General features: G+C 42.9%; 1 protein-coding gene across 5 annotated transcripts in view; it reads left to right on the top strand.

Annotated features, from left to right (window-relative positions):
* celf4 (CUGBP, Elav-like family member 4) overlaps nucleotides 1-11,021 on the top strand; it is a gene marked incomplete at both ends in the record, with an annotated part of 73,064 nt that extends 62,043 nt beyond the window's left edge. Inside the window, 10 exons of one of the 5 annotated variants that reach the window (XM_079218515.1) lie at nucleotides 2,099-2,227; nucleotides 3,134-3,213; nucleotides 3,532-3,672; nucleotides 4,200-4,338; nucleotides 5,657-5,809; nucleotides 6,248-6,358; nucleotides 7,623-7,685; nucleotides 8,102-8,179; nucleotides 9,638-9,781; nucleotides 10,894-11,021. In XM_079218515.1, the coding sequence (XP_079074641.1) occupies nucleotides 2,099-2,227; nucleotides 3,134-3,213; nucleotides 3,532-3,672; nucleotides 4,200-4,338; nucleotides 5,657-5,809; nucleotides 6,248-6,358; nucleotides 7,623-7,685; nucleotides 8,102-8,179; nucleotides 9,638-9,781; nucleotides 10,894-11,021 (1,166 nt within the window). Of the gene's footprint in view, nucleotides 1-2,098; nucleotides 2,228-3,133; nucleotides 3,214-3,531; nucleotides 3,676-4,199; nucleotides 4,339-5,656; nucleotides 5,810-6,247; nucleotides 6,359-7,622; nucleotides 7,719-8,098; nucleotides 8,180-9,637; nucleotides 9,782-10,893 lie in introns of all 5 variants that reach the window. The other 4 variants (XM_079218517.1, XM_079218516.1, XM_079218514.1 and 1 more) reach the window with 4 other exon arrangements.
* Between the last annotated feature and the right edge of the window lie 7,639 nt (nucleotides 11,022-18,660).

The following is an 18,660-nucleotide window of genomic DNA, read 5'->3' as shown; positions in this document are numbered from 1 at the left end:
CGGTGCAAGGCCAGAGCGCAGATTAGTCTTGTTGACTCTGCAAGGACGCCCTGACACGCACAGCAGTGGGGAACGGACCCTTACACACACACACACACACACACACACAGATAACCACACGTGTTCATTTACAGAGCACATTCAGAGGCAATTGCACTGAGGCTCATTAATTCCCCAACATATACATCCATTTCTACAAAGCTGGGATTGCGTGCAACGTAAAAGCAGACGGCCTCGCCGCCGAAACATCTGCTGCTGTTGAGCTCTCACACACTTCCACCGTCTGCCTCACACTTTCCCCTCAAACACTCATCCGGTGACTCAACTCACGCTGTCAAGGTGAATAATGAACTGACGCTGGACCTCAGTCTGGCTATATTTTATTCAAACCCATACATACAGAATTTGTGTATGATTTGTCATCCTGCAATTCTTTTTGACAGCATACAAAGTTTGCTTCTTGAAGAAAAATAAATCTGGGTGAGGGAGGTTATGTGTTGCTCTTCGTCCACACTTTCACCAAATGAAAAGAAGAGGACAGCAGTTGCTATGTGAAAAATAGTGGTTGCTATGTGTTGAGCAGCATGATCAAGTCCTAATGATTTCCTAATGTGTAGAAGGTGGGCATCTTATTTTGAAAGTGTTCACCACCAACATGTACAGCGCTTCCAGGCCGGCCTCCCATGCAACCCCTCATTTATGTAATTGTCTTCTGGATTCAGCTTCACCTTTGACTCATGCATAGTTATTTCTGTTAGTTCACATTTATTTTTATCTCATTTGTTCCACAGTGGAACTTGCTGCCTCATTATTGTGCAGCAGGCTCCAGCATCCTGTCTGCGATGCATATTTAATAATAATAATAATAACAACTAAATGTGTTGTCACATGTACACAGAGCCCCCTGGACAGAATAGCTGAACCAAACTTAGACTGCCATTAACTTGTATGATGTTCTGACCTGAGGACAGGCTCACCTGTCTGTCTAACGCCTCACAGTAATACATGATGTACTAAACCTGGCTGATTAGTCTGATAAGTCAGACCCATGGGTTGTCACACAAGCCATTGTTAGTAGATATCATATTTGTGTATAAATCTGCAATTGGCCGTCTATTGCCCCCCCCATCCCTAAATACTTTGCAAGGGCACCAACACTGCTTCATTTACTGAGTGCCGCCCAAGACGATTGTGATTGGTTTGAAGAAATAACAAAAAGCCAGAGCGTTTCTTTTCTGTTTTCCTGAAACTACATGGAGGATTTGGGTAACCACAACATTCACTCACGGTGCCCTCGTGAAGAATGGAGCCCAATATGAGCCACTCATCTCACACGCTGAGCTCCTCCACGACTGCGAGGCCGCCGGGTTGGTAGCTCAGTCTGATTGTTGGTGAAGTCGGAGCCAGGAGCAATATTTCCTGTCGCAAAGAGATCGGCACATGGTTACAGACACGTTTACCGCACTACATGTGGGATGTAGACGCTGCACTGTGTGCACCTGTGACCAGAGCATCCCCGACACATCTGTAATGTAATCACGGGGGGATCATATTAGTAAATGGATGCAGAAAAAAAACATGTTTTCCCATACAGTCCCAGACAGTGCTCAGCAAGCAGCACTGAATGGGCCGGAGCGAGGAGCGCTTCTGAGATGTGTCACTACAGTTGACAAATTTCTAATTCTACATGTTGTTATCTAATATAATTATTGGCATCTGTCACCGACTTGTTATGAACATTTTTTTAATTGTTATTCTATTGTTATTGCACTGCTGATGGTTCCCAAATGAAGCAGAGCGCCTACATATGACCACGAACCCCTTGTTTAGAATAAGCATACTCATTAAGAGTTTGCGGTTAAGCAAATAGCTTCGAGCCAATAGCTACATTTAAGCCCAATTGAGACGGAAGGATGTGCGACTAAATGGGGGGATAACATATGTTTCCTTGGAGAACATACACAATCTGTTGTATCGCACAAGGCTTTTTTTCTAGATGCAAGCACAGAGGGGTAAAGGAACGCTGCAATTTCAGTGAACATAGCGTCGGATATCAAAAGGCATCTCTGATCCTCTGATCGTGACCTATTCCTTTTAGAAGACAGAAAGCTCTTTGTGGGCATGCTCAACAAGCAACAGTCAGAAGATGACGTGCGGCGCCTTTTTGAGTCCTTCGGCGGCATCGAGGAATGCACCATCCTCCGAGGTCCCGACGGAAACAGCAAAGGTGAGTTCATGGTTGTTTATAACTTTGAGCCGGCAGACTCCTTTCACACGCTACTGCACAGAAATGATTTGGCCTTTCAAAGTTGGTGACTTTGCAAAGTTCTCCTTAAACACTCCATGTTGAGCGATGTCAAAGCGGGTTTATTGCACAGTCATTACGTAAAAGAATACTGTCCGTCCTGTACATTTCTGCAGGAAATGCCATCTGAAGGTTTCGCCCACAGGGACGAGAGATATGAACCATCAACTCTTTACAGACGAACCCCATTAACCTCGCGAGTCGACCCAAGGCGACCTCCTTATTAACCACCTGACTTCATGGCATGCCAGAAAAACTGTCCTTTTTGGAAATGTTGTCAGAGCGCTTACACAAGTTCACTGCATGAAGTTCATCAGTGGGCTTAGCGGCCAATCAATGAGGCCCGATGATAACTAAGCCCGATGATTACAGCGGGCTTGATCATTCTGATTCCTCCATGAAGCTCCATTAGCGAGGCCTCATCAGCCAGCTTACTCGGCTAAGTGGGCTTTAGCTCAATAATTACTGGGAACTTGATCATTCAAATTCATCAACGGGGGCTTGTCAATAGTAAGTGACACCACAATGCTGTGTCATTTTAAGCCCCATCAGAGGATCCCAAAGTTGTTAATGGTGTCAGAGTGGCGTGTTTAGCCCTGACGCAGCCCTCCTCAGCACCGAGGGGTTTGTTTGTTGCCGCGTAGGAAACTCACCCCGGAAACGTTGTCTTGTTGTCTTGTTCCTGGCAATGTTTTTGCGGTGATACTGTATGATATACTTTACAGCGAACTTTTCTCTTTTGTTCTCACTGCCTGTTTTTTCCCCTTTGCCATTCCCTCCCTCTCTCCCTCCCTCCCTCCCTCTCTCTCTCTCTCTCTCTCTCTCTAGGCTGTGCGTTTGTAAAATACTCCTCTCATGCTGAAGCTCAGGCAGCCATCAGTGCACTACACGGCAGCCAGACGATGCCTGTGAGTACATCCTAACTGTGTGTGTGAGCATGTAGATTTATGTGAGTCACGGAGAGAAATGAGTCACAAAGAGCTTAATTACCTTCTTAAAGTTGAGTTAAGCTATACTTTATTAATCCCAGTAAGGGAATTCGTCCTTTGCATATGACCCCTCCTCACTATTTCAAGGCAATGGGTGCCAACTCCAGCCTTGGCAGGAGAGCATGTGTGCACCAGTGCTGATGGAAGCTTATGTTGCGCGTATCTGTATTCACGATCATGTTCTTTGTGGCGTGTTTGTGTGTGCATGTGTGGGTGGGCGGTTGGGTCGGTGCACAGGGCGCCTCATCCAGTCTGGTGGTGAAGTTCGCCGACACGGATAAGGAGCGCACCATCCGCCGCATGCAGCAGATGGCCGGTCAGATGGGCATCTTCAACCCCATGGCCCTGCAGTTCGGAGCCTACGGAGCCTACGCTCAGGCAAGATGCCCCGCTAAACGTCTCTGTGATGCACCGCTCTTCATCCAATGAACCACAGAGATTAGCTCGCATGGGAATCTGAGGGAGCAAAAGGAGATGGTCTTCCTCCAATGAGGAATACGGCATTTTTGTACAGGGTTCTTACGGTCATGGAAAACCTGGAAAATAATTTTAAAATGGTTATTTCCAGGCTTGGAAAAGTCCTTGAAAAAATAAATTTACCAAAGTTTAGTAAAAGTCATGTAAATGTGTTATATTCATGTGTTCATGTCGTTCATTTGCGCTGAGTTTGAAATAATGAATATGCTTTTAAAAGAAAGACTCAAAATATAAGCAGGCATACATACAGGCATCTATATAAATGTTTATTCTTTTAATCAAACTGTCTTAGGATGTGATGTAAAAACACATTCAGTGAGATTGAATACCAGTTTTTTATCGAGTCGTCTCGTTTTCCATCTTCTTCTTTCCTGTTAATCAATGACCTGAAGGCCTCCGCCCTCCTTCAACCCTCTCGCCGTGTGCAGGTGCAGCAGCAGGCAGCACTGATGGCGTCCGTGGGCCAGGGAGGCTACCTCAGCCCGATGGCGGCCTTCGCTGCCGCCCAGATGCAGCACATGGCCACCATCAACGGCATCCCGGGGGCACCGATGACCCCGACGTCAGGTAACAGGGGGGAGAGACCAAACGTTAGCAGCCCGGGTGGAAAGAGTACGAGAATATTGTACTCAACTTAAAGTACTTTGAATGCATTGGTTCAAGTTCAAGGACTTGCATGAAAAAACAAATATGCTGCCGCTCCATTTGCAACATACCAAAACACACAAACACCAGTATTCTAGCAGAGGTCAATTCTTTATTAGATTTAAGGGAACCAGGTTATGGAACGACATTTCCCACCTAGCAAAGAAATGTCCCTCTATAAAAAATTCAAAAATTCAAAAATTGTCCAATATCCCTGAACAAACGCAAGCCATGCTTACTTTCACACTCACACACGCACACACATACACACACACACACACACACATGCACATGCACACATACGCACACACACGCACACACACACACGCACACACACACACATGCACATACACACATGCACACACACGCACACACACACACGCACACACACGCACACACGCACACACACACACGCACACACGCATGCACGCACGCAAACACGCGCACACACACACACACACACACGCACACACACATGCACATACACACACGCACACGCACGCACACACACACACGCACACACACGCACACACACGCATGCACGCACATGCACGCACACACACACGCACACACACACGCACACACACACGCACGCACATGCACACACAGACTTAACATAACGACATTATTTTTCTTTCTTTTCTTTCTTTCTTTTGCTGTCTCTCTTATGCATATTTCAATGTATGTTTGTATTTTTGGAAAATTTTAAATATTATATAGGTGGAGGCTTCAAATAAGCCCAGTTGGCTTTTTGTCTCTTCCTGCACTGTGATACTATTATGATTTTTTTATTTTATTGTTTGAATTGTGCAAAATAAATAAATATTCTACATTTCGCTGATCTATACAAATACAGCACAAAAACAGGTTTGCCTAATATCTCCAACAAACTGGTTTCAAACTCTTCATGGCAGAGTCATGACAGCATCACGTGAACTGCTTTCCAAATAGTTCACGTTCAATTCCATGTGGCACAACATGTGATCTGAGGCGAATACACACAAACATTCACTGTTCTCACACCATATTTCTCAGATTCTGAAAGGCTGTTGTTGTCACAGTGAGGGACATAAGGGGTCCAGAAATCCGCCTTGACATTTCGTGTCTTCCCCGGCCGCTGGACCGAGCCCTCTGGCATTTAGGCGTCCAGTCAAAGTAAAACTTCTCCATGTTGTCCGAGAAACAAAGAAAAGCGCTGACTGTTTCTCTCTGTCTGCTCCCTTGTGACCCCCGGCTGCAGGTGGCAGCACTCCTCCCGGCATCGGCGCTCCCACAGTGACCAGCATCCCCTCCCCCATCAGCGTGAATGGTTTTACTGGCATGCCGCCGCCGCAGGCCAACGGGCAGCCGCCCGCCGAGGCTGTCTTCACCAACGGCATGCACCATTACCCTGGTAAGCCTGACGCCTTCAGGGGCATCTATGCAAACACACAAAAATAGCTCTCAGAGATGCAGGAACATGTTTTTTATGAAGCTGTGTAAATTATGGCGACACTATTTGTCATGTTAAACCATGACTTCTTGAAAAAGGAGCTTAAATCCTCAGAGAACGCACCCATTGTAGCGGGACAGTGTGCATGCGGCTGGCTTACAGGCGCGTTCGGCCTTGAAGCATGTGCAGGAGGCCGAGGCCAGGCGGATTTAGCCCGCAGACAGTCAGCATGTCGGGGACATGAGTGTTTGGCAAAGGTGCTCATGGGGCTGCTGGAGCCTAAGTATGCGCTTGTGTCATGAGCCGTGGCTCGTACCTCACTGGTGTTTTTGTTCTGTGAAGAGGCGGAGGAAACATCTGTCTTTTGTCTTTTTTCCTTTACACTCTTTGTCTCTCCAGTGTTGCAGGAGGTGGTTTTTAGGGAGGACTCGGAGAAAAACGGCTTGGGCGTGGCTCCGCGGAGTTGTTTTGGGGTTCAGGGTGGCTGCTTCCTCTCCTCTCTCTCTGAAGGTAGCGCTCCTCTCCCTCCTCCTCATCCTCTTCCCCTTCTTCATCCCACACAAAATAAGGGTCAATACGATTTTTAAGCTTGTGACATATTGTTCAGAAGTCCTTTCAGAGCCTGTGGTTTCATATCATCCTTTGTAAACCTGCGTGAGAAATGTTGTCAATGTTGTCATAATGAGTTGTAGAAAGAAAACTGTGTCAAATCCCCCGCAGTCTGACTCACACATTTAAAGTTACAAGGACGAACGTTGGCCCTGATTTTACAGCCGAAAGCGGGACAGAAATTCATCCTCGAATATTAAACGTGTCATTTCCCTTGCGCAAATTGCAGATATTTTCTACATTCAGGAGCAACAGTTTCCCACCGGTTTACAAAGGATGATTTACAACGGCACGCTTTAAAATGTTTTTTGAACACGATTTGACGAGCTTGGAATGGATTGACCTTCATCTGAGCCCATCCCTCTCCTCTCTCCTGTCCTACGGCTTTCTGAACCCGTCTTCAGTCGCTGCTAGTCCGATGTGTTCAGTGTCTCTTTGGTTTGGTGATAGTGGTTTTCAGTGTCTGCACGTGGTTATCGGTGTGTGTGTGTTTTCTCAGTGGTGTATTTAATGTGCATGTACTATGTGTACAGATGGGTAGTTATAAAGTGTGGCGCAGCATCTGTGGTAGCAACAAGTGTGTTTAGAATGGGGGATTTTTTTCACGTTTCATTTTTAAATAAATAATTGCATCTACAACATGTGTAGCGATAGCAACAGGTGCATCCAGTGTTGTGCGTGTGTATTGTATTGTCGTATATGTCAGACAAATCCATGTTTCTCTTTCATAGGGATTGTTTACAATAGATACATACATTACAATTGTTCCTTTCCTGCGGTGACAGTGCGTAGTTTTTTTTGTAGTTTTAACTTTTCTGGAAAATCATGAGCAACTTTTGAAGACGCTTTAGGAGGACCGCGAAGCAAAAAGGGATTCAGAATTCCTCAGACAGTGAAAGCAACGCGAGCGGACGCCTCGCTGTTCAGCGCTCTAACCTTTCTGCTTTGCTTCTCCTCTCTGTTCTCCCCTCCATCCCTGCTCCCGCTCACCCTCGTTATATATTACTCTCGCCTTCCTCCGTGGCCTCTCCTCCATCTACATTCTCCCTCCGTCTCGCTCTGCCTCATCTCCCCTACACACACACACACGCACACACACCTCCATCCATCCATGCTCCCCCTCCTCCACCTCCCCCGTCTTCTGTCTTTGTCTCTGGTGGAGCAGCTCAAAGTCCCACTGCAGCTGATCCTCTCCAGCAGGCGTACACAGGAGTCCAGCAGTATGCAGGTCTGTCTGTCACTCTCACAGCACCACTGATCTGTGTGTGTGTGCGTGTGTGTGTGCGTGTGTGTGTGTGTGTGATGACCGAGAGAAAGGAAAGGAGAAAGCTTCCTTTGTTTGAATTTCAATTTTGATCGTGTAACATTAAGTGTCTCAGTCTCACTACATCAATGTATTCTCTCCGTTGTGTTCACTGTGTGTGTGTGTGTGTGTGTGTGTGTGTGTGTGTGTGTGTGTGTGTGTGTGTGTGTAACATGTCGACTCTTCTGTCAGTTATCTGATCGATTGCCTGCTGTGCCGCTGCATATATCACATTGTTTGTGTGTGTGTGTGTGTGTGTGTGTGTGTGTGTGTGTGTGTGCTCGATTCATGACTGTTATCTGATCCGCGCTGTGTGTGTGTGTGTGTGTGTGGCTCAGCAGCCTACCCCGCTGCATACGGACAGATCAGCCAGGCCTTCCCCCACCCTCCACCCATCATCCCCCAGCAGCAACGAGAAGGTAACACACACACACACACACACACACACACTCACTCGGCACCCCATTCACACCTAAATATTCATGCATGCCGCAAACATTTACTCATATTTACCTCTCTGTTTGTCTTTAATCCTCTTGCCAATATAGTCCTGGAATCAACACCCACGTTTAAACACATCCAGGCAATTCTCAGTCCTTTATTTTTATTTATTTTCAGACATGATTTCACCTCCTGCCAGTCTGTCCAAAGCAAAAAATACTCTCGCTAACACGGAGCATAGTAGCAGTCAGGATTGATTGGAGAAGACTGATGGCTTTAAAATCTTTATTTTAAGTTTAAGATGAAATTCTTTAAACGTTTAAAGTGTCGGGTTATGATGCAGTGGCGATGGTGTCTAACTTTACCTCCATTACCGGGCTTTCAACCTACTCATGAACTCAATGACCCCCCTCCGGCTCGGGACGCCATGCGTGGGCCCTGACTGCCCTCTTGTGGAAGATAAACAAAGCAATGCACATCATTTAACAGCTGTGGCGTCCCAGCGGCCATTTAAGCAGTTAGTGGTCATTTGATTTGGGAAATCTGTGAATGCTGAACCTGTGAGTTTTCCATTAAAGCTCAAACTGTCAAACAACCCACAGTGACTGTCACTCTCTGCACTTCTTATTCTGCGGGACCAACACGGAAATACAAGTCTCGGTTTATGAAAACTGTATTTTCACGTACCATTAAATAGGAAAATATCCGTAGTTATTCTCATTATTATTATTATAAGAGTTTAACTCTCAAAACCTTTGTTTCACAAAATCCATTGCAAGCACTCACCCTTTCAAATGGTGGCCGCGCAATGACTCACGAGGGAGCGCCGCTCACAAATTGCACATATGTTTGTGAGTCCTGCGGGGATCCGGCATGCTCACGCATCGATAGCAAGTATTTGTGTTGATTAGTGAAACTACAAAACAACAGCATTAGCAGGAGAGGAAATGAGTTGCAGACCCTGTTTTATCAAGAAATAGTCCAAATTACTCATTACGCTTTCCTGAAGCCCAATGTGACATCTTTAATATCTTGCTTTGTCCGATTAGTCGATAGATATTCAATTTACTACAAAATAAGACAAAGAAATGTCTTTTTTATCGACGATCAAACCGATTTGTTTACCGATCAGCTGAGTCATTGTTTCAGCTTTTGTGTGGTTTCATCACATGTTGCGAAATCCTGACATTCCTTGATCGTATTGACTTAAAACTGAAATAGAGAAATCTTTACCAAAGTAGCAAAACTGTTTTAACTTTGGTGGGAAATGATGTGTTCGTACAGGACTGAAAATCACAGTAAGAAGTTGGTGTTTTTGTATATATGTGCACAAGATATTCTATCTTCTTTATGCCTCTAACTCTCGCCTTGCCTCTCTTTCTCTGACCTTTGCCCTCTCTCTCTCTCTCTCTCTCTCTCTCTCTCTCTCTGTGCAGGACCTGAAGGTTGCAACCTGTTCATCTACCACCTCCCTCAGGAGTTTGGGGATGGAGAGCTGATGCAGATGTTCCTGCCTTTCGGTAATGTCATCTCCTCCAAAGTGTTTGTGGATCGGGCGACAAACCAAAGTAAATGCTTTGGTGGGTAAAAATGAACAAACCAAAAGATTATTGGTTATTTATTCTGATTATTCTTTTTTACTAATCACCTTCGTTATCGCAGTCAACACAACACCCCCCACTGCCCCCAACACCCCCCCCCCCCCCCCAACCTCCCAACACCCCTCCCTTAAAAAAATGAAAACAAAACAGTGGAGAATTGCTCTACAGTTGTGCAAAAAGCTGGTTGTTAATAGAAACTAAGAATGGAGAACGAGTTTGTTTGGATTTTTCTATTAATCCTCGAAGCTGTTTTTCTTTTGAATCTCCATCTAATTTATTATGTGATGAATATTCCAGGCATATATGTTACTGTCATAATGCTTACATCCATAGTTAATAGACCATGATGGAAGTGAGTTGTTTTAATGCCATGTTTGCACAGTTACATTGTCACTGTGCTCTTTATGACACGCATACAAATGCCGAGTCTCCGCCTCTTCCTCGCTGTGAGGAAAGCAGCGCATGCAAAGAGAGAGAGGCCGCTGTCTCTATTTATGCCGCTGACAGCACAATTTAGCCCAATGTGTAATTATGTGGCAAATTATAAATGCATTGCGGAGAATATTTAATGGAGAGTCCGTCAGGTGCAACCTGTTAAGCAAAGCAGCTTTTGCTCGTTAATACAACGCAACATTCACGTTGTATTATTCATGTTGCAATTTTGAGATGCAAGTTTTGATTCGTGATTTGATGCTCTCTCCCTTTCAAGTGGAAATTGAAAAAAAAAAAAAAAAGCGAAACTCAAAAATAGCACAACCACGTTGATGTTTTGGTTTTACATCCCATCACCAAGATCATATTGTGATGTCGGTTGCATGCAGCGCTCTGTTATGTGTTGTTGTCATACTGCATGTTAGCTGTATTAATGCTGATAAAGTGCTGTATTATATGTGTATATCAAAGCTAAAAGATGTTTTATGTCCAGATTAAATCATTGCATTCTTATAGTTTAGTTCTCCAGTTGTACATTCATGTGAAAGACCCATCAAACCCATCTTCATTATTCTTTCTTTTGCAACCCAGAGCCTCGTGTGCCTCTTCATCTAACCACATCCTCGTCTCCTCTCCTTCCTTTTGACCTTCCCCCTCAGGATTTGTGAGCTTCGACAACCCAGGAAGTGCCCAAGCTGCCATCCAATCAATGAACGGCTTCCAGATCGGCATGAAGAGACTCAAGGTGCAGCTGAAGAGGCCGAAGGACGCCAACCGCCCCTACTAGCCCCCCCGCCCCAGCCAGCCGCCGCCAGCCGGGCGGCCGGGGCAGCCGCTGCACACAGGGAAGACAGGTCAGGAAACTCGTGATGTCGCTGTCGTCCGATTAGCTGAACCAATGCATGTTATATAGATCTGTAACCTTTTATAAATGTCATAAAACATCTCGCCGATCATCTGCAAACAGCTTGTAAAGAATAGAGATGAAGATTTACCCCCTTGTTGATGGTTCAAGTGCGCGTTTGTAAATGTTAACTCCGCCTAACGCCGCTCTGACTCCTTATTGTCTAAGAGATATTTTTACCGGTTATCCCACGGGCAGCAATAGAGCTTCAGTGAAACACCCACAAAACGTTCAAGTTTTGAAAGCATCAAAAGCAAAATATAATCACAAGGCCCGTTAGTCGTCTCCAGTGTGATGAGTCACAGTGTGTACTGTGTGTACTGTGTGTACTGTGTGTACTGAGCTCGACATGCAATCATTCATTCATTTCCATGACTGGCTGAAACCAACTCTATGTGTAGTGCAGCGTTACAGTAAGTGACCCTGTATGTTACCCTGTAGGTAAAAGATAATTGGTAATAGGTTCTGTGCGTTGCACAGGGAAGGAATCGCTTCCGAGGGAGAGGCATTTATTACCCCTCAGGCGGGTAATTGTGCTGTTCCTCTTTGTCTCCTCCCTTCATCTGTGTGATGGAGAGTTTAGGCCGCGTCGTTCATTCAACACTGATGACTTCATTCAAGGGCAACTTATCACCCACTCACAGAGTAACCGAGCCGTACCGGGCGCTGTCCCGAGGCAAATCACTGCGAGAAGAATAGTGCAATCTCATATGAATGTGTCACAAAATATGCGGCACCGCTACTTTTGATATATAAAAACAGTTTCCCCAGAACGTTAGTGAAAACATCTCTTTTTGATTTGATTTTCTTTTTACCTGAGACTGACAGTTAGTACAGCGTTTGAAATGTCAGCTGATAAATGAGCGTAAAGATGTTTTTTGCACTTCCCAGTTTTATTATATCTAACTGACAATAATGCACTATTATGACAAAGTCATCAGACTGGCGAGTATTCAGGCAGCAAGCTGGAGGACTTACGACACACGAGGGTTACCGCGTGTCTTTTGTGTTTCAAAAGCGGGAATAAACGGTTTGATTGAAGTAAAAAACGTAATTGTTTTTCACATAGGAGATTACAAAAGCATCACTGCCAGGGAGAGCAATTAAGTCACTGCAAGGTGAGCGCTGATTTGTTTTCAACATCGTCTCAAGAAAGTTATCTTTGTTAATCCACCAGAACTTAGAGCGTTAGTGAAGATGCTTGAGAGAGGAAGATGCTCTGTAAATATATATTCCACTGCTGCATCTGCGTGTCAATAAAATACGGCAAGTATCATCAGCAATGGAGGACACACAGGGAACCAAAAACATCTCAATTAAAAACAAATTCTTTAGCTTTCTGGTGTGATGTAGAAATGTGCTCTCTTATGTAATAAATGTGTGTTTCAGCCCAGAAGGACGAGCCGTCTAAAACAACAAATCAACAAAAATCTAGACAGGCCATTAGAGAAAACCATGGTTGGATACCTGCAGCTTGTAACGACCAAATCAAGTGTAATTATAGCCAAAAATAACGAGCTCCAGACTCTGGTAGTGGCGCTGAGGAGCTGAAGGGTTTTGAGCTAAATGCTAACATGCTAACAGTGATGCTGATGTTGGGAGGTGTTCACCATCTTATCTTCAGAGCGTCAGCATGCTGACGTTTGGCTCATTTACACGAAACCCAATGTTTTGCAGGAGATGGTGAGAAACCAAACAATTAAATTAAAAAACAATTCACCACAAACGATAACTTTACAATAACCTTCAGATCAACAAAGTCATTTAAACTCAGTGTCTGGAAACATGAATGTGTGTACAAAGGTCAATGTTAAATAGTGAAGTGCTCACCGGAGTCATTAGGATTGATCCTCTGGGGACCATGAACATCTGAATCAAATTGCAATCTATCCATAAATTGTTGAGATATTTCGCAAACATTGAAAGATATCAAACTCATGGTGGCGTGAGAGGAAGAAGTCAAGGATTCATCTTCTGGGTACCATGAATCATTATTTATGGTACCCAGAAGATTAATTCTACCATCTCATGGCAATGCAATAATTTTAATCATTATTTAATAATTTCAGTCTTAACTTAAATTACAATCTTTACATATTTTTTATATAGTAATAATATATTTAATATATACTTAAAACACATTTTAAGCGAGCTATCGGCATGTATATTAACACATACACAGTAATATACTTAAAATGTACTAAGTATACTTTAAGTTGTTCCAATTTAGCACACAAAAATATATTTAATATACTTCAAGTTTAAGTACAACTAAAATATATTTAGTAGAAAATAAGTTGTTCCAAAATAGCCCACTTTAAAACCCTTTAACTGTGTGAAAATCCCCCTGCGCCTATAATCAGACAAAAAACAACAACATCTTATCTCCAGAACCACGTCGTTGTTTAACTTCAGTGAGAAGAGACATCTGCTGTGAAACATAATTAAAGTAACCGTTAAGTTTAAGCATTTACGTAAACTCCATTTTTTAACCGAACGACACGTTCTTTTTGACTGAAACTCCTTAGAACACCCAGATGCTGTTCTACCATGATGTTTGTTGCAAATTCCGATTCTTTAAGTCCTACTCTTTCCAAAAAGGTGTGTTATTAGTGTGTGGGCTGTTGTTAGGGCACCTTAATACAGTTTGAACAACCCGGTGACCGCTCAAGGAGGCATTTTGGGAAATCTTGCTCATATTGTGCTGGATGTTCATAGATTTGATCAAAATATCTTTTTTAAGTGTTTTTGCAGATATACATTTTTTCCCCCAAGACTTTGCTGAACAAATACATACAATAAACACAAGTATTGGAATTAATTTGGGGTTCCTACGACGACTCAAACACATGGTTTAAGCACTGGTTCCACCTGCTTAAAGGTTTAGTATACTTATGATTAGTAGGGCTTCAAGTATACTGAAGTATACTCAAGTATGCTAAGATGAAATATACTTCGTATATATATTTTCCGCCTGGATAAGACCCATCCCTGGCATCCCTAAATGTGTTTCTAAAGTCAGTGCTTCACCGTCTCTTTCTTTAGTTTCCTGCCGTGTAACTTGACTGAGACGGTTTCTGTTCCTTCTTGCAGGTTTTGTTGAGCTGAATCATATGTTGACTTCTTGCTACCCGCCACTGAGTGCAAACTCAACATCTGGACCACTGAGGCTGCTTCAGAAACGGAGGAGAGAGAGAGAGAGAGAGAGAGAGAGGGAGAGGGAGCGACGACCGAGTCAAGGACACCTCCTTTTTTGGATGTACTAAAACTTTGGAACTCTGAGAGAATTTGTACCAGCCCGGTTCTCCCCGGGACCTTTTTCTTCTTCTGCACACATATACACACCTCTTCCCCCACAAAGCCCCTGCTTGAATGACAGCTACCTTTTTCTGGACCACAAACACTTTTACTTGAACAATGAGGGACACACAAAGTAAAAGAAACTCTATCAAACTCTACTTACAATGACCAAGCCCACTGAACTCTTAAAGGAAAGACGGATGTCAAAAAGTCCAACAAGAACAAAAAAACTTTTTAAAAACTGAATAGGAGATTGCCGTAGGAGATCTTTCTTTAAGGCGGTTTAAGTTTGGGGGCGTTTGACTTCTGAAGACCAATTTATAAGACGCGCAAAACGAGAAGGGACGAGAGATTCTCGGCGAAAGAACAAATGTAGGGAATGTGATATTTTCAGGACACGCAAATTGGCTTCGATTTGGGATCGCCATCTTTAGCTCGGAGTGCCTGTCCGTTTCCAGGGGATACCGTTGCCAAGGAGAGCCGTAGCAACGGTCTCCGGGGAGTCTTACCTGTCATTCCTTCGTTGTTTTAGGGACCAAAAGACCAAACATTTTTATTGCTGAGGACTTGTAGCTCTAATATACTCGGACCACTGCATCTCTTTCAGTCAGCGTTAACTGGTTGAAGGGTTGCACTTAAAAAAAAGTGTACATTTAAAATATATACAACACATGTATATATAACATATATATTGCTGATATGCTTTTTGAATACAGGCAAAACTATGTCAGACGACCAGATGGGGTCTCTCACTTCGCTAGTTTACAATTACTCAAAATGTTTATTTTTTTCTCTTCTCATTTTGTCTTGGGAGGGATGGCGAGTGCATGGGAGGGGCTGCTCCGTATCACAGCCTTATCTTTTTTAACTTGACATCCTAACCTCATAGATAGAATAACATCAGAAACGTTTGAAATATATGAACTTGTTTATATTTGCAGTACATATATGTATAACAAGCATTCAAGCAAATGTATTCATATATACAGTATATATGGATCAATAGATATTAATCACAAACAAATATATGTATTTATATGCACATATTTTATATATGTGTGTCTGTATATAGAACGGCTACTGACTATGTTGAGCTGTAATTTTTTGTAGATTTTAGCTGGAGTTTGAAACGTTGCTCTGCTTGGGAAGAATTGCAAATCTGGCAGCTCCCAAAAACTGCAGGCATTCCTATCTCTGATTACCTATATGCTGACACACAATATATTGCTAAAAGAAACATGTGTGAGAATACACATATGGTGTAAATATTATCTGAAAAATGCAAAAAGCCACATCTCAGTAGCAGGCTTTAAGAGAATCAGGCTGAATGATTTTTAGAGGAAAAGGACAATTATCTTCGACTCTATTCCAAACATATCTTTTGAGCTCTCACACACACACACACACACACACACACACACACACACACACACACACACACACACACACACACAAACTTCTCTTTGAAACTTGAACCAAAATGAATACGTCTCACAACCCTTGCTCTCTTTTGCATTCAGTCAAGTGCATGTAGCGTATGGGCTGTCACCGTGTCAAGGTGTGCCTTGTCACCTGCAGAATCTGCCATCCAGCACTGTGCTCTCAGAAAAATAAATAATAAAAGCCAAGAGAAAAAAAATAAACACAAACTACTGCAAGCAGCCAACGCGCTATTATGATGTCAAAACTACAGCCAGATCCATATCATCCGTCAGTCGCGTAGAGAGCTTCAGTGTGTGTCCAAGACAACAAACCATCACACGTCAATGTCTTTGAGAGGAAGAAACAGAATAAGAGATAAAAGCAGCCGTTAGCTGACCTTAGCACAGGTTTCCCTATCAGAGCGGCGTGCAGCGCACCTGGAGTCAGAACTGGGCTTGATATGAGAAGTGATAGAGCTCTAACATTAGGATGTAATGGTTATGAAGGGGATGTAATATTGATGAATATGTTATAATTAGAGAGCTGGCTTCCCATTGAAGAGAATAAGGGATTCACTTCCCCATTCAGCGGTTAACTCCGCTGGTCATACTCGACATGAAGCATATCCTTTAGAAGATGTTATATTGCCTGATGTTAAAAACGTCATGAAACTGTAAGATGAAGCAATAAGAGTGAGAAACCATTTACCCATGACGACCGCTGTATCACCGAGGCTGGTTTCATATTGCTTTAGCGTACAGTTTCTCCGTCTACAAGTCTACAAAATGGTATTAACACCCACTATATACCTGCAAAAGGTCAACAGACTTGGATTTATTGGATCCTGCATTCAACACATATTCAGCTGGTGGAGATTACTCAATGAATATTTATATATATGAATATTTATAAGGCTATATGACACTTTGGAAGACAATGCTTCCTGTTGGGTGCTGTTACTAGTTTTTCCTATAAACTGCTCATTATGCCATTTCCCTAGTGTCTGTGTCTAACCTTTTTAGCGGATTGAATAATTTAACATTTACCTTCCGAATCCGGTGAGGCTAAAAGACGCCACTACACATCCCGGGACGTGGCTGTTTGCATGTGCCACATAACAATGCCCCGACATAACAATGCCCCGACCGGTGCACAGTGCAAACCAGATGACCATCGCGATCACTTCCACTCCGACAGCATCCGCGCTGGGTTTGTACAAAACGTCTGGTACATCCACCTGCGCTGCCTTTGAGAGAACAATAACATCTGAAGCTAAATGTCACGAGTCTGGGGTCCCTGAACGCCACACCGTGTGCCCTTTGACCGCCCCGCGCTGCTCCGAGAGAATTGACACACAAAAAACAGAAAAGAAAAGAAAAGAAAAGGTCGACTTGGTCTGTGCTTTCCTAGTGGTTTGTTTGAGCGAACACTCATGTCTTTCACCTCGCCATGTTTTCACGTGTAGCGGAATGAGGGAGGGAGAGCCGGACGGACCCGGGTTCGAGACCGCCGAGCGCCTCTTCTTCTTCATTCGCTCCGACTTTAAGCTGCAAGCTTACATGAGAAAAGTAAAACAAAAGTCATCGTGGTTCAAAAACAACAAGAAACAGAGCAGAAGTTTGAATATAAATATATATATATAAATATATACATAAACCGATGAATATACTGTAAATTGTTTCTTTTTTTGCTCTGTTTTTCTCTGTACATAGGTTTGCATATTTTATAGGACTTTTACTTCTATCTACAAGGACTGGATAAAGTACTTTAAATACTTAAAAAAAAAAATATATGAATGAAAACATGATAATGCTCATTAAAAACCAGGTTAAAAAAAAAAAATAGTCGCTAGAATACGGTACAAACTGTAGGACCTGACCAAGGCATTTATCCAGAATACAGTCAGGGAGAGCATTGACCTATTTTATAAAAAAAAAAAATACTTTGATGGGTTCTATTCATTTATCTATTTGTTTAGATATTTCTTTATAAGTCATGTCTGAGATAATATGCATGCTTTCATGGCATTATTTTTCTATGAGTTGGTACGTGACCAAATAGTTTTTATAAGACATGCAGGGGCCCCTGTTGAGGGCCACAGATGATCATGTTCCTGTCGGCAGGACCACGCCTTCTACACTGCTTTGATGAGGGAGACAAACGCTCCCGTTGACCAAGTGATGTCAAAGACAGATTTTTCATCATTTATTTATGTCTATTTATTTATTTATGTTCATGTGTTTATTTATTCGTGCTGTTTGATTCAAGATTTGAGCTCTCTGATAGCAACTGATCCGTGTGCTTGTTAGTGCACGACACACTATCACATAAGTATTGGCAAACTCTGATATGACCAACCTCAAAGACTGATTTTACTATTTCTTGCTGCTGATAAACTATTCAAAACAACGCAGTATTATACTAAAGCCTTATGTATATTTGTAATTATAAAATTCATATTGTTTTGTTTCCAAAAAAATGTAGCTTTACTAAAAAGATTGTCAACAACAGAAAAAAATTACAATTGGAGGATTCCTGTCATTTTGAGTATCATTTGATTCCATCCTGAAACCTTTAACGTGGAAAAGGCAATTCCTCATAAACAAACTGTTCAATCAGATATGTCACACACAAGATATGCCTTGAGCTCACTATAAATTGCTGCTAATGTGTAAGGAGCTAATGTCTGACCAATTACTAATCACTGATTGACTGCCTGCATAAAGGATCAGTTTTGATTCTTCAAACTTTACTCCCCTTTTACTTTTAATCCCATTCTGCTTTGTATTGTTGGACAGAG

The sequence above is a fragment of the Taurulus bubalis genome (assembly GCF_910589615.1).
Source record: "Taurulus bubalis genome assembly, chromosome: 5".
Taxonomy (NCBI): domain Eukaryota; kingdom Metazoa; phylum Chordata; class Actinopteri; order Perciformes; family Cottidae; genus Taurulus; species Taurulus bubalis.
This window is presented reverse-complemented; position numbering and strand designations above follow the sequence as displayed.